Source organism: Oryzias latipes, chromosome 11, assembly GCF_002234675.1.
Source record: "Oryzias latipes chromosome 11, ASM223467v1".
NCBI classification, from domain to species: Eukaryota; Metazoa; Chordata; class Actinopteri; order Beloniformes; family Adrianichthyidae; genus Oryzias; species Oryzias latipes.
The window spans coordinates 23,733,151-23,758,944 of record NC_019869.2 but is presented as its reverse complement, the minus strand read 5'-3'; the positions used below and the strand labels follow the sequence as shown (position 1 = coordinate 23,758,944).

Sequence of the window (25,794 nt, the reverse complement as noted above, 5' to 3'; positions counted from 1 at the left end):
CATTAATTTTCCTAGCGTCATGTTTAGATGTGTGTCATCACAGGGTTTAGTGCACGGATGATTAAAACTCATAGACGGCTTCTCCAAACAAGGACGTGACATTCCCGTCTCTGCCAGTTCGCTCACACAAAGGAACTGCCTTGCTCTGGAAGAATTTACAGTTAAAATGATTAACCTCTGCCCAACTTCCAAAGTTGGCATCAAACGGCGGCAAAACCAATTTAAGTTTGTGTCTGCGGAGACGTCATGCCTATACGTTGCCATTCTAGCGGGAGTATCCACATTAAAGAAAGTCATTGGAACCTCAGAGGGCTCATTGAAGGAGGCATGATTTGAGGTTGCTTATAGAAAGTCTTCAGTGTGCAAACCGTGATTGACCGGTGTGTCACCACAGGCTAATTGTTTAATCTCTGATGTATTTTGCAGATAAAGATCCGTTTTCCAGCCCTTCTTTTTACATTTATGATTAGAATTAGTCCTTTTTAACCTTCTCTGCTCAGCTCGGAAAGGGAAAGTTCAAAGTGCATTGAGTTTTCAGCGATGTGTGTGTGGTCCATCCAAGGGCAGGGTTTTCTGACAGGGGGGGGGTTCTAAATGCAGGGGACCCTTACCCCGAGAGGAGATGAGGGAGAATGTCAGCAGAACCCTTGAGGTTGAGTCAGCCAAAGTGTGTGTGCTCCTTCATGGGTGGGATTTAACGTTTGTGCTAACTGCTGAGGTCATGTGATTATCTGCGGTGTGTGCGCCCTCCATTCCTCCTCAGCGTCCAGGAGGACTCTCGTCAACTTTGTTGGTTTGGTTCATCTTTTCCTGAAGTCTCTTGGCAAACCTGTAGTTCCACTTAAGAAAAATGCATCTCTTTGGTACGATGCTTTTTTTTTTTACCCTAAAGACCTATTCCAATTAAAATCATGTTTTTGAACATGTTCTTGTTGCGTTTTTCTGATGGAAAATTAAGCTTAAAATTAAGTTTCTGAGTATTTCTTTATCCGCATCATTGTAAATAAGGAACAGATGGATAAGTGTAATTGGAAAAAGATTGTATTTGTGACGCTGGGGGGGGTCACAAGCTCCCTGCTCCGACTAGATCCATGTGGGTCTCGCTTTTCCTCGTCTGAGCTGGCATCTGACTCAAAACTATACGGCTACCTCCAATAATGCTCGCCGCAATTGTTAGGTTGGTGGTGTGAGGGGCTGTAGGCTAGTGGGAGAGAGTGTAAACAGAGAGCTCTCAGTAACAGGGAGGGGCAGGGGAGGCAGAGTTGCGCTGTGCCAGCGGTCCCGCCCACAACTCAGAGGTGAATTTCTAATGAATTACTGCCCCTCTGCAGAAACTATGCCCTAGAAAATGAGACAGGTGTTTTGGATTTTAGCTAAAAATGGCCAAATCATCATTAAAGACCACTGGGAACATTTTGAATATAGTTCAAAAGATGATCAGCGTGGGACTTTAAAGTTTACCTAATTTATATCTGTTGAGTTTGGAAGTTGAACATATGACCTTTTTGCCCTGGACCCCCTTTGGCCATTTCTGGACTTCGTCTCATGTCAAACACTCAGAATGTAAACACTGGACTCAATCAACGGCAGTGTTTGCTTATCTTATCTGGTAAACAAAACACATCCACCCCAAAGGCCTCCATCCATCACTTCTTATGACGGCCACATAAAAGCTGCTGAAACATGACGGCTGAGATGTTTTACAGGGCTACCACACATTCTTAAGAAAAATGCAAAAAAAAACAAACATGTATAATCACTTTTATCACTCAAGATCATTTGGTGCAAATAAAGGTGTTAATCTTATGCAACGAGGGATTGACTGACGTCCATCACTTTGTTTCTGACTGACACACACAAGCTGGCGTGCCGACTCTCGGCCTGCACTCTCAGGATAGTGTTTATGTGTGGTCCAGGGCCGTGGCCGGCCTGTTTATATCCATAGAGAAAGCCATTTGGGTTGTAGCCAGACAGTCTGCCTCTGGCCCTTTCGGCCTCTGGTTAAACAGAGGAAGAGTAAGTGCAGCATGAGTGGGGCGGGGGCATCACGGACATGAGTGATGTAACAAAGAGGTAAAACTGTTTTAAAACGTCGTCTAGTCACCTATACAGCTATAACTTGGAACATTTTATTTTCAGGAAACCCAAAAATGCATCTAAATAAATAAGACAAATAGAGTCGTGGGTATGTGCTCCAAATCTCTTCTGCCGCCCCTCGGGCTGTTGTGTCTTGGTGTTACAAAAAGCCTGAGCGTTGCCTCCCAGGTTCAGTGAGGTCAGGCCTTCAGCTCCGCTTATGTAACAGGTCTGACCCAGTGAACCATGACAGCTGATTGCTGTGATGTTATTAAACACGCAGAACAAATATGGACTCTTCGTGAAGAGACCACAGAGGGAGTTCTCTAAAGTCTTTGTAAAGTTTGAATTTTCATTTTTTTTTGGGGGTGCTAGATCTATGTTTTGGACAGCTTTTCTGTTAAACGACCTCACTGTGATGCTTTCTCAAAACAAAACGGTTTATGTTTTTTGGACTGCTTTCTTCTTAAACTAAATTTCTAACCCTTGCGTGCGTTATCCTCACATTTTCTTCTCCTCCTCCTCCTCCTTCTCTCTTCTTCATCTTCTCATGGAGCCTTAAGGCAGCTTTTATTTTCCGCACAAACGTGTGGCTAGAAACCATCATGTCCACGTGTTCTCATGGCAGTTAAACCCCTCCTGATTGACTGCTGGAATCGTCCTCATTGTTTCTGTTCCAGTTAAGGGAACAAAAGAAAGGTTTCCTACAAACTGATAGTTTATAATTACGCCTTTTTACCCAAGAGCCCTGTTAAAAATTAAAAATAAAAGACAATAATAATAGACTCTTACTAACTAATTCGTCTGGCTGAAATGAGGTGGGATAAAAAGCTGAAGATGAGATGTTGGAGTAGGAATTTTCTCCAACAAATGAACAGATCTCTTTGTTTGCACCGTTTTGTTGCATATGGAGTTTTAGTGTAATGCTGCAGATGACTTCCACCATAATGTCTAAATGCAATATTTTGGGGTCAAAATGAAACCCCTAAATATAACAGGCAAGTTGACTAATTGTTTTAAGCCTCCTTTTTTTGTCTCCACGATGTAAGGCAGACGGTTGCATCTGCCTCTATTTGTCTGGCTTTTTTTTTGTTCCTCTGTAAAACCAACATATATTCTTTTTCTGTCTCCGGTTTTAACCAAGTGGCTCACACCAATACTGAACCTATTTTCTTTGGTTGTTATTTTTAAATCCATTTGTCTTTTTCTGGCCCTTTTTCTGACCCCAAGTTGCCCTGCGGTCTGTTGCCATTCCCATTGGCCTCCTGACCTCAGCTCAGGGCAGCAAATTACCTCATTTAGTTAATGAAACCAGTTATTAGAAGCTAATTGCACCGTGTCGTTTCGGTATATTTGTTTGGTCTGAGCGGGAATCGGCTCATTGCAGGGATGAATGGTGTTGCTTTGTGTTAGTTGTGTGTGTTTCTGTTAGTCATTACAGGCACATATATGCTCCCCTCTGTTTTTGTTGGTGTGTGCTACAACGTTTAAAGTCTAATTTAAGGGTTAAAAGCCAGAAAACCGACGGAGGTTTCTGTTGTTGAAGGTGTTCAACCACAGACGCAATAATAGTCTGCAGCCTGCATGGAAAAGCAGATTTCAGGAAACAATGACAGCTCTTATCAGCTTGGAGACAGAACTGGTGTCCCTCTGCAAAAACAATAGACTTCCATAATTCTCTTCCACTCAGAGACTTTTTGTTTTTGCCTTAAAAGGTGCCGAAAAAAGTCATTTGTTTTTTTATTTTGTGTTCAAGACTTTAGTTTACACCCTTCTGTTTGCAAGGCATCACTTTTTAAAAACAGTAGCTCTTGTGCAAAACATTCAATTCTTTGATTCGTTTATCAATCTTCCACACTTGACATGTGAAGCACTTTCAAGAAGGCTCTAAAAACACACTCTTGAAAGTGTGCTTAGTATATGGTGTTCACACTGGACTGTTGCTACCTGAGACTGGTCCAGCACCTACAGTTTGAAGAGTTTTGGAGTGAAATGTCGAAGCGGTACCCATATCGTGAATTTTGCTCCAGGCTTTTTCTTTCACAGCTTTATTCTGATATTTGATATTTCTGGCCGGGCACAAACAGCAATTATTACATTCCCCTTTATGATATAATTTTCAAACCGTTGGCACTTCTGTGAGTTAAAACAGATGCCACTTATATGTCGCCTCCAAATTCAAGTCCCTGATTGGTCAATCTAATACTGTGCGTTCAATGGCCGCGTCTTTTGTATGTAGATCTCGAAAACGTTTTTCTTTATTTAATATAAGCGTTCCGTATGCCTGTTTCCTGCAACAGCAAAATAGCACGGGAATAACACTGAAACTCTTCAACCGTTTACGCAATTCAAGTAATTCTGACAGACGTGGAGAAAAGGGCTGGAATTATGTTAATTGTTCAAACAATTAAAGAATTACAATAGTTCAAGAAGAACATCAACGCTGGAGCTAAAGCTCAGATTTTAAAGGGAAAATTGTACCTTTTAATAGTTTTTAATGTATGTAAATATATATATATATATATATATATATATATATATATATATATATATATATATATATATATATATATATATATATATATTAGGCCTGCACAATATACCGCAAATTTATCGTTATCGCAATATCCAGCTCTGCAATAGGCATATCGCAAAAGACGGCGAATATCGCAATAAATCGTAAACCCAAAATGTGTTCAAACAATCTTATGGCAGCTTGACGCATTTAACGCATCAAATAAATCCCTTTATGCTTTGACCAATCAGATGGACGCCTTCCCATTGTTTACCAATCGGATGGAGGCCTATTATGTTAGATGTTTTTCACCTACGTCAATGAGGGTCATTTGGAGTATAATTTTAAACTGTTTCTAATGAAATGAGAATGGTGTTTTTGGCATTTTTCAAATTTTTATATACCGCAAATTATATCGTTATCGCAATATTAATCTCTAATATCGCATATCGCAAGTTTTCCTCATATCGTGGAGCCCTAATATATATATATATATATATATCCTAAATAAATAAAGACAGTAAATCCCTCTTTTTGTAACTTTTTTGTAGGTTTTTTATGTAGTTTCTAAAGTGGTTCTAATTCCATCCATCACTGCCACTTCTGAAAGTTGCCGGGGAACGACTCAGAAGAAGACTAATATTTGCATGAAGTACCTATTATAGTTCAACAAAATAAACCTTCACGTTTTAGCATTTTCTGAACTGCCTTATAATGCTGCATATCTTCACATTAATGCCCCTTAAGCAGTGCAGCCCCTAAAAGGGTAATAAAAGGAAAGTGGATGCTGATGCTGTGCAATCGATTTGGTGATAAAAGCTTCACAACTTCATTAAAGCGTGTTCACAGATTTAATTATCCCTGTATGAATGTTGGAGTTTGCCTCAATTTCTCGTTGATTACAGTTAGACAATTGCAAACACGCCATAATAACATCAAACATCATAACCACACATACAGTTACATTTTTCTGTGAGCGAGCCTCCCTTTTGGTGTTGTTTTCCTCCATTACTGTCTGAACGAGCTGCTTACATGCTGATGTGAAAGCACAATCAATGTTCCTCTCAGGCTTGGTGACTGGTATTTCTACCGTCCACAGTTTACATGTTTATGTCGATTCATGTGTAGTTGGTAAATTATAAAAAATTGGATGTAATCTTTCTTGTTTGACATTTGCTTTGTCCTCCTCTTCTCTCCCTTTTTCTCTCTCTCCTCCACCACTCTGCCCTCAGGTTCCCCGGCCTTGCCCAGTAACATGGCCTACTTTGGAAGTTCCCAGGAGGAGGAGGACCTGGAGGAGGACGAAGAGGACGAGGAAAACGAGGTTCGGAACGGAGGAGGCGTCCACTCACACGGCGCCGGAAGCAGCAACCAGACCCCAGCTGCCGCCTCCTGCCACTCCACGCCCCGCAAGGGCAAGCTTCCTGCCAAGCAGCCGCTTAATGGGCACGGTAAGCGCCAGGATTTGGAACATAGCATGCTACTCTGTGATTGTTATGTAGGGGGGTAATACAGACGCTGTAATGAGTTAAAGAAAAGACTAAAAAACAGAATCTTACATAAATCATGATACTTTAACCAAAAAGCCAAGAAGAAATGTCCAAAGTTTGGGCTTCTTCCTCTGCAGACAAGAGCAAAGTCCTCTGGGATTTTAGGGCACACAGCAACTCTTTGCCACTTCAATTAACACTTGGCTTACTAAGCCCTAACAAGGTGTTTATGCACACAGAGCAACAGCTGTCCTGGGCCCTAGACACACACACGCAACACGAGCGCAACATATGTTCACCCCTAGGGGCACATTCTGACAAACATGCATGTTGGAGGAATACTTGTGGGACGATGCGCGCACGACGGCAAAACGGGAAGAAATCTTTTTTTAGGGCTTCGGTTAAGAAGTCAGATCCTCTTTTCCAGATATTGAATGAACTGAAAAAAATTCATGTTGCTTCATCTGGCACCACTTGCAATTATTAGAATGTAACACCTTAAAAAAGCTTTAAAAAAATCCATATACCTCCATATTCATATTTCTATGGAGGAGGATTTAAATATTTTATAGGAATGAAAACTTTATTGCAGTAAAACCTGTTTGAACAAGTCTAGGCTTGTCTGATGCCTGAGAACAGTTTGTTCTCTGTTCTTATCTCCTTCCTAAACACTGTTTGCAAAGCCTTTGCTGTGATATGCTAAATAAACAGATAAAGAGGGAAACAAACAGAGATACTTTCTTAGGGATCATGGAGATGGAGATAGAAGGAAAAAAAAAAGCGTTTTCTTGCGGCAAAGTGAGCTCTAAAGCTGAAGGATCCTGAAAATCAGACACAGACGCGTCCAAAAAAAAGCGTGCTCACACCTCGCTGTGTTTCATGGTGTAAGTGTGATTAATCAGCAACTTGGCGACTTTTCAACAGGAGCGTGGGTTATGTGGGCTCCGATGACTGACGGGGTGAATGGAGGACAGGCGGGGAGAAACAAAAAAAAGGAGTGGACTCCTTTTAAAGGAGGGATGGAGGGAATAGCAAGACAGGAAAGCCCTTACATTGTAGGCCAGTCACCAGCGCGCCCTCTGCGCTTCTATTTGGCTCCTGGACACGTGCCATGTTGACACAGCTAAATTAAACAGTTTTCTTTTGGGCCTGCTTTGCTCACTTCTGAAAACGTCAGGATTTCAAATTTTCATCCAGTCAGGAGCTGAAAAGGCGCACAGATGTTCGCTTATGGGGTGTAAGTGGACACACACGTACGGTGTAAAACACACACACACGTTCAAAACAGTATCACAGAATTTTCATGTACATACTAAACATTTGAGGAGCACTGGAAAGCCTGTGTTGGTCTTTTTTAGATCCTACTAGGTTTTAAATTGGGTCTCATTAAGTCTTAAAAGAGCCTCATTGAATGTGTGTGTTAATTCCTCTCACTCCTGTTGGAGTCACTTAATATCATCTCCAGGGGCTGGTGCAGTCTGAGCCCATTTTGAACAGGGTTATTGAAAAGACGTAGAAAGGCATGTTTATACGCACCTTTAAATTATGCATATTTTACTGATTGAGGTTTCCATGTTTGCTAAAAGCTTGTCTCTCCAATGTTTGCACAGATCTCTTTCCAATCCAGGTTTTCCACTTGGTCTTTGTGGTTCGGTCCCCAAAAGTTAAAACCCATTCTGTGTAGCCTAGTGTGAGCCTCAGGAGGGTCTAAATCACATTAAATCAACCTGTGTAAGACTACTTTTCTGAAGTAGCCTTTATTTTATTTTGGCTTCACAAGCAGCTAATTCGGTTTATAAAAGTGGAAAAACAAAACACATGGTCTTTGGTGATGCAGACCTGTAATCTGGCCTATTTGTGCCCCACACTTTTTAACCTGCATGTCTTAATGAATTCATACTTCTTCCTGAACCTCTAAATCTCCTGAAGTCTTCCTATGGTGGGACAGTTCACTCTGGCACAGACTTGTTCTGTTCGTGTCTCTGTGTTTGCTTTACTTCTCTACATTTGAATGTTTTGGTCTGAATATCTCCTTGTCTTTGTCTCAAAGGGGTTCTAAATCATGGCTGCTCAGTCTTTCTCTAAAGCTACGTACACACCAGGCATGTGACGGGCGTTCAAGAACGCACTAAAGGGCCATTCTCGAACACTGAACACACTGAACTGTTGCTAACCATTACTAGCTTTGGAAGAGGATTGGTGCAAAATGTCAAAGTGGTGCTCCAGGCTTTTGTCTTTCATGGCTCTATTGCTATAAAAGAAAGATTTGATGTCATAGAATTCCGGACAGGCACAAACCACAATTATTTATTTCTCCTCCATGATCAATTTTCAAACAGTTGGTACTTCCCATTGACTGTAAAAACAATGGACAGCTCAACCCCTCCCTTCTCATGTTCCCAAATGGGAAGGAATATTGCTTCCTGATACGGGCGCCGCCATGTTGCAACCAGTCGACAGTGATTGGTCCGAGTCGCTCTGAGTCATCGTATCTATGGCAACAGTAGTTGCCATTGCCATAGATAGGATGACTCAGAGCGACAATGGTGAGGGATTTGGCCTCGGTTCGTGAGAGCCTGAGGTAAGGCAGTTTATATGGGTGACGTCACACCTTGATTCGGCCATTGTTTTTACAGTGCATGGTACTTCCATGAATTGAAAAGGATGCCACCTATCACAACCAAATCCAAGTCTCTAATTGGTAACAGTTTGACTAGTATCTTTCACAGCACGTTCAATTGCTGCACATTTTGTACATAAGGCCCAAAACTGGACTTAAAAACCGGTAACGCTTGAGAGTTTTGTACGTGGAAGGCCGAAAAGTGCATATACATGTTTCAATTTTTCATTTCAAGTGGTCATTTGCACGCGTGTTTCCTGGCCTGGTGTGAACGTAGCATCAGTCTCCTGCTTGCTTACTGTCACAGAAGTTCAACAACAGTTGGTTGGATTTTGGAATTTAAACGAGTTTGATTCATAGCTCTCCACATAAAAGCAACAAAATGGCAGGAAAGCTTGGAATTTGACAGACATCTATTGTCCAAGGCTGAAAAAATATTGATAGTTTGTGACAATACAGTAAATTTTGAGTAGTTTAAGAAGTCGACAAAGGTGTTCTAAAATAATTGGCTGCTTTAGCAGCGACTAGAAAATGTCATTAGTATAAAGGGAACCAAAGTTGACTTTTCTTATAGATGTTTTTCTAGATTGTAGAAAAACTTTTGATTAAACCACAAATACAGACTCAAGTCAGTCTTCCCCTCGCTATAACAAGGTTCACCTTTCAAGGTTTCTCTATTTGGCAAATTTTTTAGTGCAATTTATTTCTTTTTTAACAGGGCATTTTGTTCTGTGACCTGATTGGCTGTAGGCCATTGTCAATCAATCTCCTCCCTCTTCTGTACAGAATGCACTCAGTTTACCAAATTCACATAAACCTTTGATTGCGATCAGTTCTTTGTTTTTATTCTATAAAAATTGACTTATTTTTCTATGAAGGTTTGAACTTTGAGAGTTTGAGCAAGAGAAGGAAAGGTGGAAAATGTTCATGTCTGTCTAAAAAGAATGAATTGATTACATTTCTTGGTCTGAAATTCCTTTAAATACAATGCATTATTATTATTATTATTAATATTATTAAATTGCAGCATCTAATAGTGTAGGAACTCTGGATGCTGTAAGCTTGGTGTTCTGTACTACTGTCAGGAACATTATTTGTGCCTGGGATAAGTCCTTGTTTGTCCTCTTTGGCTTTGCTGTCCTTCCACCTGTCTGCTCGTGTTCAGGAGTCACAAGCTTTTTCTCACTAACGCATCTTCTGGTTGGGGCTAAACCTCCTTATCCTTGGACATGTTTTCAGGTCACATTGTTGTTATAGGGGTGGGTAACTTGGGGGACCGCCCATAATGCTCCAAGGTTTACACAGTTGACATTGGTTCTGTTGATATGCTAATATCCCTGTGACTGACTTTGTGTCTCTGTTTTCTTCCCCATAGCAGGTCCTATGCCTAGGCCATGCTTTTATTTGTGTAGGTGTCTGTCCTGTCCTCTCACCGCTCATCGGGTTGAGGCAGCTGGCTGGTCTCACTCAGTCTGCTTCTGCTGGAGATGTCTTCCTGTTAAAAGGGAGTTTTTTCTTTTGGTTGTTCAACCCACAACAGGGGGTTTGAAATTGAACTACCGTATTTTCCGGACTATATGTCGCTCCGGACTATAAGTCGCACCAGCCCAAAAATGCATTATAAAGTAGAAAAAAACACAGATAAGTCGCACTGGACTATAAGTCGCATTTTGACGGGACATTTATTTGACAAAATCTGAGACCAAGAACTAATAAGTTCCACAACCTCATATGACACAATCATAGCAGACTGTTTATCTCATAATTTCACAGTAATTCTTTCTCAAACTTATTTATTTATTCCTTTCATGAAGCATCATTGGCCAACTAATACTCTGTTTTCATCCTGTATTTGTAGAAACAGTTGTCATTTTTATTGCATTTCTGAATCTATGAAATCATTGGAAAATAGAATATTATGTTTTTAGCCTTCAAGATCTTACTGTAAAAAAGGTTTGCTGATTCTCTGAGTCACCTAACATCCTCTTAACACTTAACATACCTCATACATCAAATTGACCCAGGAACATCATCTCTGTTCCTCACAAATGAACATAACAGGAGGGTTAACAATGTATTTATTTCAATTTAGTTCTAATATAAGTCCCTGCGGAGTATAAGTCCCACCCCTTGCCAAACTATGAAAAGAAGGGCGACTTATAGTCCGGAAAATACGGTATATATTTATCTTTATGCCTTTTATAAATTAGAATTGCATGTTTTCAGTTAGAGAAGACTAATTAAAATAATCTACATTAAACACAGTTGAAGGGCAGTTGAGGCAGATTTCTAATTTGTTGGTTTAGTTTGCTCTTTTACAAACTGCCTTTATAGAATATATAGATCCTGAAGTAGAGCCTTTTAAATTGGCTTGTATTGAGTTTGATAAAAGCAAACTGGAATGTTTTTGTCTATTATTAAATGAAACTCGATTATAATTGGATTGAATTGGATTTGTCTGAACTTTGTTGTGAATTTGCACATAAACCAATTTTTTGGATTTGGATTGGACTGACACGTATTGGTATTGGTCTGTACTGATTGGCTTATATGTGAATGGACAAGATCCCTACAGATTATTGGATTGGAAGTGCCTTGTGAGCCCCTTAACAAAAACGGACTAATTTACTACCACTTTGAAACCGTAAATCACAAACAGATGGACTCTTCATCTACTGCAAATCTACAAAAATGTGTCAAATTGTTCCCCATAAAGAGATGTTTACTGTCTGCCTCTCTACCTTCCTTTAACCCATTTGAGAATGTAGACCCAACATTAAATCTACTTAAAGTTTATTTGAACATTTTGCCACTTCTATATCATCTATTTATCTACGTGGAACTAGAACATTGCTGTTTTTCCTCAAAGACATAAAGGTGCCTGGCCTTTTCTCAAAGCAGGCCTTCGTAATAGGCAAGACTGTGTTTTCTTGTTGTCATAAATATTATGTGACCTATGTTTCCAAAGAGATGTTTTGTTGCCTCAAAACAACAAAATCTTGGGCCTTGTTTCTTACCTGTACAGCTTACCTGTATGTTGATATGGAAGCCAGTTGCAAATCCTGTGTGTTAATCTCTTGATTTTCCTCCCAATATGTTTTTCCAAAATGTTTAAATTGATTCAAAGCAAAACATCAGTTTGACGAGCTGTTACCAAACTTGAAGCGTGTCAAACTGGAGAACCCTTGCTGTTTAATTGAGGCTTTTATTGTGAAAGATGTGCATGCATTCTACACTGTATATTTCAGCAAACATGACGGAAACAAATGAAAAAATCTTCCAGAATGAATGAATGAACTGAATGTTATATCAGTAAAATGAAGCATTACAAATGCAATGTTTTGATGTTCAGCATGCACATAACAATGAAAAGTATGTTTTTTTTCTTCCCCTTCCACCGACTTCCTGTGTGGTCTTAAATGGAGACTGGCTTTCACTTTTCATGTTAATGCTTCTTAATCCAACAGGCCCTTCAATCAGATGCTAATATTTGAGGAAATACTGTAATTGTTCCACGCTTCCTCCTAAGACATAAATACTAAAAGATTAGCTCCTTAAGAATGTTGCTACACATGTTAGGGTCCTCTATTGATCACTGATCACGTTTGCATAATTCCTGATCTGACGTGTTCCTCCTGCTTCTTCCTTCCAGTTTTCCACAGCCACACTAAAGCAGGGACCAGGGAAAGCCCGAGGCCCAAGGCAGGGACACATAGCAGGGATGCACCCGCTCCACCGCTGCCACCTCCTCCACCCCCACCTCATCCCCTACTGAGGGAGCGCAGTGAACGGGCAGAGGCCCGGGAGCACGCCAGGGAGCTACAGGCCATGGCCAACGCTCGCGGCTCGGCTAACGGACTTCCTCCACGAAGGGCGGCTGAGGAGCTACGGAAGCAGGTAACCCTAGTGTGACGTTCCCTGGAATGTAGAACAACCCCAATTTAGCCGGAGTTCTTTAATTCACACGTTGGCTACATCCCTTTTTTAACTTCCCTTCTGCAATTTCTCCAAATGAAGCTTCTTCTTTGTTTTTTATAGCCGGTTTCATGTCATTTTTTCCTGTGGTCTTCCTCTTCCAGCACGTATCTTTTTATAATCTTCCACATTCTCTGCTCTTGCACTCCTCCTCTTCTCCATCCATTGTGTCTGGGAGAGTAATGATTATGTTTTGGCCTGCCGCGACTGCAGCTATATTTAGTAGTGCTGGCGAGGGGCTATGAGATCCTGCCTCCCTCACAGCGGCAGGTTTCAAGGAACCCCACCAAGTCAAATACAAAAACGACTTTAATGAGAAACCAGCAGCTTTTTTTTGAATTAGTGAATGAAAAGAATAGGGGTTACCTGTGCCTTTATAGTGTGTCATCCTCTTTCTTTTGTTTGCAGTAGTGTTCTCTTTTTCTTTGACTGTTAGCATGTCAGCCTCTAATGCTTATTCCTGTTGTTATGGTCTGCAGCCTCTGGGGCTTCAGGTTTGTAGAAGGTGCTGCGATTGATTACCCCACAGTAGGGCATTGCCATGCCAACACAAACTGCTTTCCTTCAAGTTTTTCGAGTTTTCTTCATTGGATTTTCCTCTTTTGGACAGACCACGTGTTGGCAGACCGCTCCCATCCAGATTGAATCTTTTATTTTCCTAATTGCGGTCCTTCCATGCTAAGAATGTCAATGTGTGCAGCGACAGAAGCACGTTTACACACTTGAGCAGCCGTGAAAAAACGGACTCAGCTGTGGAAAAGGTGAAGTATTCACACACAGCTCTGAGACCAACGAGGTTTTGCAGCAGAAACATGTTACAGGGGCTCGTTCGTGTTTATCTGCATCTCTTTAGACTTCTTCAAATTGCTGGTTGGATCAGCTTTGTCTGCTGTGGACCAACTTTTGGCTCTCGGTTCACTTGCAATAGACTCCGTGTGTGTGTGTGTAATGTCAGGCCTACCCTGCCATGCAGTTTTAATCCATAAGCGGATGAGGACAGCAAAGACATGCATAGATCCATTTGTTTGCAGAATAGGGCGTAGCAGGGAGCTTAGGTCCGCCAATTGTAGTTTCTACAATTTCTTCAGAAAGGCAACGTCGGCTTAATTTTCTTAATTTATGACCTCCATGATCAGAAACGGGATTGCTACAAAAACGGCTACAAAACTCTGTTTATGTTGGAGCTTCAATCTGTGAGCATGAATTAGGTCCAAAAAAAATAACCCTTTTATGTCAAAAACGGTAGAGACAGACATCCAGATCTGAAACAATAACTAAAGCAGCAACTTTTCTTTCTCTCCCCCCCTTTTGACATCCACCTAGACTGGGGAGTCACACTCTTCCCTTCCTTTCAGTCAGACTCCGGCAAATGTTGCGTGTTGGAAGGAGAAAAAAAAATCCTTCCAGGCCTCGGCTGGGCTATAGCAACAGATGATGTCATGTAGACCCACCTACTTGTCCTATCTCCCTTCCCCACTCACGTGATGCCCAAATCCACTTCTGTGTTTTAGTTTTTCTCTCTCCCTTTAAATTAATTATCCCAGACTCTTCATCTTTCTTTCCTGTCTTTTCTTCTTTCCTTCAGTCTCTGACCCTCCATGCCAACCCAACCCCCCCCTTTTTCCACCAGACCAAATAATAACCTTCCAGCCCTCCTGGTGAGAAGCAGCCCACTGAGCCCTCCTGTGGCAGGATGTGGTCATTACACCTGGGTTTGTCCACATTTGTCAACCCGAGTCTGTTTAAGGATTCAAGCTGCAAAAGCAGACATTAATCTGCTTGATGAAAAGCTTGTCCCTGATTGATGAGATTTCCCTCCTTTTTGAAAGAGTGCGTGCATGTTTATGGGGTGTGAAATGCATTATGAGCCTTTCAAAAGCGCTGTATTTATATTTACGCACATCACTGCTGCATGCAACTTCCACCTCTTTCATTCACATCATTCCCCCCTCCTCCACAGCGAGGGCGCTTTTTCTGCGTGTGATTGACGGAGGGAGAGTGACGTTTCAAGCCCTCCCTTGTCTTCTATTGGCACGGACTTTGTGCCATCCCCCTGCAACCTGAAACCAACACAATGCGCACGCACAAACACTCGCACAGCAACTCTTAAAAAGGCGAACCTGTCAATGGGGCCGGCTGTCAGCTCCCTCCTGTGGCGCCCCAGCTGTGATTGATAATTCCATCTTTCCCTTCCCTCCCCCTGTCCATGTGACTCGAGCCTCTCTAAACAGAGCAGTTAAATTAGTTAAATAAGAGGTTGGAGCACCAAAATAAAAGCAGAAACGGATACAGACATGCAGTCACAGTTGGCTTTAAATGTTGTCTCCACGGACGGGATAACTGTTTCCTTTCCGAGATCTCTCTCCACCAAAGTGTTACCAAACTACATGTAAAGCCTGACTGAAATATTCTCTTTTCATTGACACAAACATCCTGTTCCATGCTGTCCTGCCATCTCCTTCAGGAAACCATTGAGCTCTTCCGGTTTCTCCTGTTTGTGTCTTTCCTTTTTTTGGAGTGATTGCCAACAACAGTTTTTCACTTTTTCTGCTTTTTTTCCTGCCTCCTTCTAGACTGTAGTCTTGCCAAATGTTTATATCATTGGTCACCGACCTTTTTCAGGCCACGGATCGGTTTAACATCAGACAATATTTTCACAGACCGACGCTGACGTGGGCGTCCAATTATTATTATTATTATTACTTTTAAGAATAAAGTTTATCTACATCCTCAACCTGTATCTGGTTTAAACTTCGTTTATACACTAGATTTGATGTAGAAACCATTCTAATTTGATGGATTTTTGGATTTTTCTTTAACTGTCAACGTTAAAGCTAAAACATCCGACGGCCACTTCAGCCTTTAAGATGCAATGGAGGAACATTTTCTTACCATTTCAGCAAATTTATCAGCAGCGTCCGGGTAACGTTAGACAGCCGGTTGTTGAATATTATCCATTATGATTATGTGTAGGAACAACTCTCGCAATAAATCCACTTTTGGAGTAAAGACTCCTGATTTTTGTTTGTGAAATGCAGCTTTCTTTTATTTTGAACTGGAGGTTTCTTCTGTTTCCTTGCTGGTTCTTGTCTGCAAAAAGAATCTTTCCAAATTTGTTTGTTTTCGTTAACTTTGCTGGCGTTGTGGCTTCAATTTAGCGGTGGACGCAGCCGCTTTAAGAAAGTAGTGGATGAATTTTCAACACGTGACCAAAAGGCTCGACATGCGTCAAGAAGGAGTCTGACGTGGGGGACAATCCAGAAGATTTTCAAAATAAAACTTCCTTCAGAATCAGTTATAAGTAAAACAGGGAAAACTGTAGGTTGGGTTTTTTTTTTTTTTTTTTTTTTTTGCGGCTTGGCACCAACTGTTCATGGACCGCCGCCTGGGGTTTGGGAACTGCTGCTTTTGTGCACTGAAAAAGTTCTGGTTTCTACAAATGTTTCTGACCTGAGCTGCCAGATGTTTCACTCTGCAGCTGAGAGTTTAGGACTTTCCTGTTCTTCCTGTTATTTCTTTTCCACTTTGGTAATGTAATTGTTCAGTTGATCAAACTTTCATCGTTTTCTTTCTTTACATTTTAGGTTTCGAAAGTGAATGGGCTGATGCGAGCGAACTCGGCACAAGCTGCTGGTGTTTCCAAGAGGAGCCGCGACATCCGACTGCCGTCCAAAACTGTGAAGAAGTACACAGCCACCGTGTCCAAGGGCCACGTCACATACACCAAAGCCAAACTGAAAGAACTGGGCAAGAAAACCAAACTCAGCAGCAGCAACAAACATAACAACGCCGCCTCGGCAACATCTTCAGCGAACAATCACAATCAGCACAGCCAGCCAGCAGCCAGCAACGGGCTGGCCAACTCAGGAAAAGCAGCAGCACCAGCCCATCACAGCAATGCAAAAACCCGCAAACAGGTGCTACTGTCCAATGGGCTGCACAACGCGTCTGCCAACGCCCGGCCCAACGGCAGGCTGAACGGGCAGCGGCACAACTCCCTGGCTAATAAGGAGGTCAGGCAGAAACACTGCCAGCAAGGCCAGAGTGAATGCCCAGGTCGAGAGGGACTGCGCAATTCCAAAAGGCGTCTGGAGGTGGTGCTCAACTCGGTGGCTACAGGAACCGCTGAGCAGAAAGCCAAACCGAGCGGGACGGATCCTAAAAAGGCCAAGCTCCAGTCCACGCCTCTGGAGACGCGCAGCAGCAGCAAGAAAGTACATGAAGAGAAGGCGAGCAAGCAAAACCCCACCACTCCAGTTTCTAACGGACACGACTCAGAAACTGCCCCTCCCCCCAAACAAACTCAGCCTGTTACCCCCCCCTCCAAACAAAGCTCACCTCCTTCTACACCAGCAGCCAATGTGGAGCCGCTGAACCAGAGACCGAAGCGAGCGTCAGCTGGCAAGCTGATGTTGATACGACAAGCACAGCAGCAGCAGAGCAGGTCGCACGGTCGCAGCTCCTCCTCTTCCTCCCCTTCATTAGGACAGAATCACTCGCCAAACCCCTGCTCTGGCAGCACTACCTCAGACCCCCAACAAACTTCAGTTTCTTCCTCCTCCTCGTCCTCCTCCCCTTCTATCCCAGCTTCCACCAACAGCCCCGCTCAGCTCAAACCAGCAGCCGCGCGGCCCGCCGACCGCGACAAGGAGTGGGAGCGCGAGAAAGACCTGACCCGTCAGAAGGAGCGAGACCAGGAGAAGGATTGGGACTGCCAGCGGAGCAGGCCGGACGGCTGGGCGGCACTGGGCGAAGCCCCGGTCTTCCGGCCGGCTCCAAGGGAGTTCCAGGACCCGCTGGTGTACCTGGATGCAGTAAGGGAACAGGCCGAGGTGGCTGGCATGTGCCGCGTGGCGCCGCCGCCGGACTGGCGGCCGGAGTGCAAGCTGAACGAGGAGATGCGTTTTGTAACACAGGTGCAGAGGGTCCACATGCTTGGCCGACGCTGGGGCCCCAACGTGCAGCGAATGGCTTGCATCCGCAAGCACCTTAAATCTCAGGGCATTACCATGGAGGAGCCGCCTGTCATTGGTACGTGATGGAAAACTGCTGAATGACCTAAATAGTGTAAAGATCCACTCTGATGAATATAGTGGCTAGCATTGTGTTAGCAGGGGTTCTTGTGGCATTCATCTGATGATGGAGGACATCTAGAAAGAAAGTTAAGCTTAAATTATTTCTTTATCCAAAATCATGATGAAGCAGAAGCAGATGAAAGAATCCTGTTTGAAAAAGAGCTTATTTGTCACGTAGAAAATACGCTGGACAGGCCACAAGCTCCCTGCTTTGCTGAAACAGAGAGCCCTCAGAAATGGGATGGGGAAGGGGGCGGGGTTGCTCTGTGCTCTGCACTGACAATTTCTGCAGAAACTATGTCCTAGAAAATGAAACAGGTTTTTTTGATTTTGGCTAAAAACTGCAAAATTATCATTAGAAGCCGACTGGGAACGGTTTTAGAACGGATCAAAAGATTATCGGAATGCGGTTTTGAGCAATGAACCTTCTTCCTGCACATCATTTTTGTTTGGAGTTTTTGCAAAAGAGATGTGTGGAAGCTGATTTCTGTCCTCCTCCTGCAGGTGGCTGTGAAGTGGACCTGTCGCGCTTTTTCCAGCTCATCAACGACATGGGGGGCATGCAGCAGGTGATGGACCTGAAGAAGTGGACCAAGCTTGCAGACCTCCTGCGCATCCCCAAGTCCGCGCAGGACCGGCTGGCCAAGCTGCAGGAGGCCTACCTCCAGTACATCCTCTCCTACGACTCACTCAATGCCGACGAGCGCCTTCGACTGCTGGCAGAAGTGCTGGAAGACAAAAAGAGGCTGGAGTCGCGGCGGGGCCCCCTGGAGGGCCTCTCTGACTCCTCTGCACCCAACGGACTCTCGCTGCCCCGCTACGAGCCAAAGAACGGGCTGGTCGGCGGGATCGTGGGAGGGACGACCGGGCATCACCGCACCAACGGAGTCTATCACTGCTTGAAGGAACTGAAGGCTCAGGTCAAAGCGGGTCGGCGCCGGCTCTTCGCTCAGGAAAAACAAGGCAAAGAGGACAGGCAGCACGGGGAGGAGCCGCACTCGGGGCAGGAAAATGGGGGCTTGTTTGGCGACCAACACAAATGCATTTACAAGGTAAGGAGGAAGAAGCCGCGAAGGTTAAAACCCCAGATGAGAGGCAGATAGAAGAATGTCCGTTCCCTGGGTGTTTCCTGTTATGCCTGTCATGTGACTTTAAGTCAATAAGTGCTGCTAACACCTCTTATTGTCATTTAAAGGTGAGCAGTTTCCATCAACGGCAGGGAAGCATCAGTGGACGTTGCTTCCCCATAGCCTCATTTGCCTGAACTTTACTTTTTAGTCTAATCTTACTGATCAGACACACTTTTACACCGTCCACTAGTTTCTATTTTTTTCTATCCTGGCATTTTTTATCAGGTTTTTGCTGAAAAGCCCGTTGAGCTCGCTGCTTTTCGTCTGTTTCTTTTTTAACTGTCTGAGCTCATTCCGAATTGAGACAAACGTGAGGTGAAGTCCACCTTTCCTCAAATGACATCAGCAGGCCCCGCCCACAGCACGACTCTTTAACTTGTTAAGGAAACCCATTTGCAAACCTGAAAATAAGATTTATTCCACTGATAGTGGAAGTCGGAGCACCAAGGGTTCATTGGCGCTCTGACTTTACGCCCCTTTACACTTCCTTTCTTAGCCTAGCATCCTCTTGTGTGCATTTCAGTTCTATCCCATCAACTCAGAGGTTAAGGTAAAATAACCTACTTATGACTGAAACTGTATATTTTGCCTACTCTTTGATCAAAAATTCAGTTTTTTATGCTTCATCTGACTGTTTTTTTTGTCTTACTATATGAGATCGGAGCAGCTGACGCGCTGCTGCGGTTTCAAATCGTTCCAAATGTTCAGCAGAAGGTTTGGTTACCGAACAAAAAAAAGCAAAAAAAAAAAAAAGAAAAGAAAAAAAACAACAAAAAAAGAAAAAGTGCAACAAAAAAAAAAGCATTTCACTTTTCACTTCACAACATAGTGTGTCTTATTTCCTCATGAAGTGGCAGCAGCTTGTTGTGTCTTGAGGCGGTCTTCTCCGGCGATCCTTCGGTTTTTTCTTCAGCGCCTTTGGTCTTCCTCGCTCACACGTGTCGCGTTCCCATCATCACGTCCTGTGGGCAGCTGTGAGGATCTGGCCAGCTGAAATGTAGGTCAGAAGCCCCCACCCCACACCTATCCGACAGCCCCGCCCCCATCCCCAATGCTAACCCCCTTCCACTCTGTCTCTATGCGTTAGCTTCCCGTTTCTACCCGGCAGCCCTCCCTCCTCGCGGTTTCTCCATCGGCAGATGACCTCGCTCTTTGTCGCCTCTCATCACTTTAACCCTAAACGCCTTTTCTTTCTCTTTGGAGATGACTTGTTTTGGTGTAAAGGCGCGGGGATTTGAGCGGAGGCTGTCAGTCACTGCGTGAAAGCGGCGGCCATGTTTGTCTGCTCCTGTGGCTCCTCTCCCCACACACCCAACGCCCCAAATCTGAGGCTCTTTTGATTCCAGTCTCTGTTGCTTTGGTAACGCCCGCCCCATTTAATAGAGTGAGTCGACCCGGAGTGATCAATAGACCTGTGAGGGACAGAGTCACACGGGAAGGGCCGTCCCACCTGGACAGGACAGGACAGGCTTGTCTTTAGTGTATGAAGGTAGAGTTTCACTAACTGCAAAACAGAATGGTAAGACGGTAAAAAAACATCCTTAGTTTTTGCCTTATCAAGAAAGTCTGTCAATAGCAAAATAATCTTAGTTCGTGAAAATCTTTCTTAGGTAAGACCTTTTTTGTTAACCCCATTGGCAGATTTGTTTTTTGCCTATTTAAAGCAAATCTACTTCTGGGTTAGAAATGTTGGACTTGTTTCTGTCATTGCAGTGAGGATAGCGTTAGACAGTGCAGGAGACGGTGTTGTTGGTGCTGAGCGGTCAGCTTGCTGTAGAAACGGACACGCGTGTTCCTCCGTCTGGCAGTGAAGGAGTCCATTGATGTCCAGCTGTCTTTTTTTAACTCATTGTTTTATTCAGCTTCAGCTCTTACTTTGCAAATCCCATCAACCCCCTGATCATCATCCCTTCCAGTGTTTGACATTATGTTTTGGTTGCAGGGGAAATCTGTGTCCTTGACCAACTTCTTCAGGATAGCTCGCAACACCATGACCATGTGCTTTAACAAGGAGCCGGGGGCCGCCGAGGTCGAGGTCAGCGCCCGATGTTTGACGTGGTCGTGGACTCGCCATCTTCCCCTGAAGTGAGATCGGTGCTAAAATCATGATTTGTATTTTCTTTTTTCTGTCTTTCAGCAAGAATACTGGAGGATTGTAGAGCAGAGAGACTCCCACGTGGCAGTGCATTGTGGGAAGGTGGACACGAGCACACACGGCAGCGGTTTCCCCACAGGAAAGTCAGAGCCATTCTCAAAGTGAGTGTCGTGTTTGAGGCGCCGGGCGTGGCGCCAACGTGACGCCCTGAAGCACAAACGCAGGACAAATCTCTGTTTTCTGTCTTCTCAGACACGGTTGGAACCTCACTGTCCTCCCCAATAACTCTGGATCCATTTTGAGGCATCTAGGTGCTGTGCCTGGTAAGGATCGGCCTCTCTGTTCCAAAGCACTCTAAACTTTTTGAATTTCTATTTCATGCCTTTATGAATGGCGCCTAATGCTTTGCTGTGTCTTGTGTCTTTGCAGGAGTGACTGTTCCCTGGCTAAACATTGGCATGGTCTTTTCTACCTCATGCTGGTCTAGAGACCAAAACCGCCTTCCATATATTGATTACTTACACACTGGTGCTGATTGCATTTGGTAAGTAGAGTTGGTGCTTCTGCTCTCCTCTCATAAAGTCCTCAGCTAAATGGTTTTTGCCGTCCTGGCAGGTATTCTGTCCCTGCTGAGGAGAAGGCTAAGCTGGACGAGGTGGTCCACACACTGCTTCAAGCCAACGGCACGCCAGGACTAGAAATGCTGGAGAAGAACATCATGGTGACTGTTTTCTCCAGCTTTTTCTTTGGATCCTGTTTGAAGTTGCTGCTTCGGTCGATGACCGCTGTTCTTCCTCTGGCAGATCTCTCCAGAGGTGCTATGCCGGGAAGGCATCAAGGTTTACCGCACGGTCCAGCGGAGTGGCCAGTTTGTGGTCTGCTTCCCCGGTGCCTTTGTCTCCAAAGTGTGCTGTGGCTACAGCGTGTCGGAGACGGTCCACTTCGCCACACCACACTGGATGAACCTGGGCTACGAGGCTGCAAAGGTCAGATCACCAGTATGGGGAGTTGAAAATGAGACATTTGACACGCTGTTTTTCAGACTAAAAACCCAAAAAAAGCATGAAAAGAAGGAAAAATGTAAGTTCTAAATCTAAATATCTCTTTTGAGATAAATATAGTCAACAAAAGATGGGAACAAGAGCAAATATTTCAAATTAAAAGTAATCATAGTAATGGAATAGATGGCACTAATTTATCTGTATGTCATTTGTAATGTTTAAAGAAAAAACAAAACACGTCACCTGAACCTCTTGACAGGCTGCTCGTTTAGCCCCACAGCGTCATTCTGGGTTCGATTTCTCTGTTCAATTTGTGGTCAAAAAATAAAATCATAACAGTTGTAACAAACAACAGAGGAAAAATATCCTGCTTTGCATTTTTGCAAGTGAAACTCTGGGATCCTCACAGGTCTCTTAAATGCTCAGAGGCTCTTTCAACATTTTTTACAAAAAGATGTTGTGACTGAAGCCTTTTCATTCATAAACCCTCTTTTTTTTTCCTGTTTTCAGGACCTGAAGTGTCGTTGTATAGCCAAACCCTTCTCCATGGAGAAGCTACTGTATCAGATCGCCACCTCTGAGTCTAAGAGGGACAATGGCCTTCTTCTCACCACCATCTCTGCCCTACTCAAAGACCTCAGGCACGTTCCTGCTCTAACGCACACACACACACACGCACACAAACCTCTGAACTCACAGGATTATCTAGTCATTTGCTAGTTACTAACTATAAAGGGGGTGTGTCGCTCTCCAAGCTGTTGTTTGAATCAGGATCTTCCTCTTTCAACAGGAACATAGAGATGCACCAACGTCAGGAACTTTACAAGGCAGGTCTGCTCTCTTCTGCTCGCTACGGCACACACGACGGCGGCCTGGGGTCCGTCGAGGGCCGGAAGAAACCCCGCGGAAAATGGCTGGCGCTGGAGTCATCTGAAAGACGCTGCCAAATCTGTCAACACCTCTGCTACCTGTCCATGGTGAGAACTGAAGGAACCTGGAGTTTAACCGGGAGGAGACGGGTTTAAAGCAATGCAATGAGCTTTTTAAAAAACATGTGTTTGGGTTTGTGCCTCTGTACAGGTGGTTCAGGAGACGGACAATGTGGTCTTCTGCCTGGAATGTGCCCTTCGTTACGTGGAGAAACACAAATCCTGCAGAGGCCTTAAGATGATGTACCGATACGATGAGGTAGTCTTTGTCTTGCAGTTCTCAATCTATCCACAAGAGGGAGTCCAATACTAAACCAAGGCTTCACCATGTTTGTGTCAATACAGTTTCTGCTGAGAAAAGCAGCTTTTTTACTTGTTTAAGGGGAAAAATATGAAAGTATTGAATTGTTTCTGATTTTTAAATCAAATCTACAACAAAAGTCTTCAGAGGATAAGACCTTTTGTTGTTTTGATTATCAGTTTAGGGGGGGAAAAAAAGATTTCTAATATACATAGTTTTGCTCATCTAGGATCAAATCAACAGTTTGGTGAACCAGGTGTGTGGGCGCGCCATGTTAAAGAACGGCAGCAGCGGCGGAGGAGGGGGAGCAGTCATCATCACCAACGGCGGCGGAGGGGGGGACCTGTTCCCCGTCAAAGCATCACCAGCCAAGCGCGGCCCGAGAAAGCGCGCCACAGTCGAGGTGTCCCTCGCCCGTCTGTCCGCCAGCCACCTGCCCAAAGCTGCAGCTGTGTCCTGAGGGCGGCACCCCCCCCACATCCCCAACCTGTGTGCTGTGCCCCACCCTGTTACCGCAACACCCCCACCCACTCACCCAGCCTTCTTTGGGCTTTTTTTTTTTCACCATCAGCCCCACAAAACTTGACAGATTGAACATTTTTCCTCCCTTCCCAATCATGACAGGCTTGTTTATAAAAAGGAAATTTAAGAAAACGAAAAGCAAGATGAGGTTTTTGCACTAGTGTGAAAGAAGAATTGGTTTTTATTCTGGATGATTTTAGAAGTCCCTCCCTTCCTTCAATCAAGCATTAAAGTGTCGGTCAGAGGAAGACTCCCCCCTGACACGGCTTACATTTGTTACCATCACATGCATCACCCTCTCCACCCCCCCAGACAGTCAACTTCATCTCAACTGTGAACTTGGGATGGATCCAAACAGCTGCTTTTCCCAGTTTTCCCAAAAAACGTTGTACCCAAAGTTTGTCCCCGATTCAAAGAGGAGGCGCCCTTGTCCTGAGTTGGAACATTTCTCAGTCCATCCCAGCATTATTATTATTATTGTTGTTTTTTTAGAAAAGGGGGGTAGAGATGCAAGATAAAAACTTGAAAGACAAACATGTTGGTTTACTGATGGATTTTTGAGTTTGATTTTTGAAGTTTAGATTTGTTTCTGATAGTTCTTTTGGGCTTTTTTTGGGTGTGATTTTTCTCTCTCTTTTTTTTTCTTTTCTCTTTTTTGTCTTTGTGGATGTTGCTCGACCCGTTACCGGTCGCCTCTCTTCCTCGTAACCCGGAGCGAGCGAAAACGGTGCCTGATTGGTGCACTGATGGTGCAAGGAGATCCCTCTTTTATTGGTGCTGTAGGTTACAATTACTGTATAACAACACACACACACTCACACAAAAAACAAAACACAACAAAGTCAATAAAAAACTCTGGGGGGGCTGGTGCCGGCTGTCGAGCTCACTTGCCCTCCCGCCCGCCCCACAGGGCAGAAAGGCCTTCAGCCTTCTCTGCTTCTAGATGTGCAATCGTGTTAACATTCCATTCTTCCAGCCCTCTTGTTTTATTTGTACCAGTAAACATTAATTATTATATTATTTTATTGTCGTTTTTTTTTTTTACTTTTATTGATCTGATGTGTTATCTCAAGTAGAGCCACTAGTCGAGTGCAAAATGTGAAATATCAACCTTTTTTTTTTGCTTCCTTTATGCCCCCCCCCCCCCCCCACTTATTTTTTCTAGATGTATTATCTTTAGAGAAACTCCAACACAGACATAGAAACAAACAAACATCCTCTTTTTGTACATATATCCTGTAAATGTCTCTAAATACTTGAGCCTTTTTTTCCGGGGTTACGTAAGAAAGAAAGTAAGAAAGAAAGAAAGAGGAAGACATAGATGAGAGATGATCCAGAGGATGCTGGATGAAGAAAAAGCCTTACATTTCCCTTTCTTCATCGGTGTGACTTTGACGCTGACAGGGTTGCTCTGGTAGATGTGTATAAAAAGTTTTAAGTGCTGCTTATGTCACTAAGAAAGAAGATATGGAGTAGCCAATGTTTGACCCTCCTCTTCCTCTTCCTCCTCCTCCTCCTGTCGCCCTCTGCCCCAAACTTAGTTTTGTTTGTTTAGCTTTACTTTTTTAAAGAAAAGGGAAAAAGATAAGTTGGGACAAAAAAAAAAGGATTTTTACATTTTCATTACTGAAAATTCAACACAAATGTAGTAGCTACTCATGTTGCACTGAGCTTGCCAGTGGTGACTGTCAAGGAAAAATCCTATAATCCAGTTTGTTGGTTGTTGTCCCTCGCAGAAGACTGAACTGTTTTAGGACTATTTAATGAAAAGTCGGGTCTTTTCAACATAAAAAAAAGTGGTTGTCAAGTTTTTAAGGCCTTACGATTAATTTCACTCTGATGGGATTTTATTTGTTGTTCATTTCTCGTTTTTGCTTTTCTTCCATTTTCTACAGTATAAACTACTTGTCGGCAGTGGTGACTTAATTTATTCAAGCCGTTTCTTGGCCCCCCCCCTCCATCCAGAAAGAGTTTCATGTTGGTTATATTGACAGTTTTTTACTTTTTGCAGTTTGTACTTAAGGTTGAATAAAAACCTACTGACAATTCACTGTCATCTCTTTCA

At 43.5% G+C, this 25,794-nt stretch overlaps 1 protein-coding gene across 1 annotated transcript in view; it reads left to right on the top strand.

Annotated features, from left to right (window-relative positions):
• jarid2 (jumonji and AT-rich interaction domain containing 2) overlaps positions 1–25,794 on the top strand; it is a 101,560-nt gene extending 75,766 nt beyond the window's left edge. The window contains exons 5-18 of the mRNA XM_023960183.1: positions 5,824–6,042; positions 12,354–12,598; positions 16,261–17,707; positions 18,256–18,803; positions 20,824–20,916; positions 21,019–21,137; positions 21,229–21,299; positions 21,406–21,520; positions 21,592–21,697; positions 21,780–21,962; positions 22,488–22,618; positions 22,768–22,954; positions 23,058–23,165; positions 23,437–25,794. Of these exons, the coding sequence (XP_023815951.1) occupies positions 5,824–6,042; positions 12,354–12,598; positions 16,261–17,707; positions 18,256–18,803; positions 20,824–20,916; positions 21,019–21,137; positions 21,229–21,299; positions 21,406–21,520; positions 21,592–21,697; positions 21,780–21,962; positions 22,488–22,618; positions 22,768–22,954; positions 23,058–23,165; positions 23,437–23,667 (3,803 nt within the window). The 3' untranslated portion in view covers positions 23,668–25,794. The remainder of the gene's footprint in view (positions 1–5,823; positions 6,043–12,353; positions 12,599–16,260; positions 17,708–18,255; positions 18,804–20,823; positions 20,917–21,018; positions 21,138–21,228; positions 21,300–21,405; positions 21,521–21,591; positions 21,698–21,779; positions 21,963–22,487; positions 22,619–22,767; positions 22,955–23,057; positions 23,166–23,436) is intronic.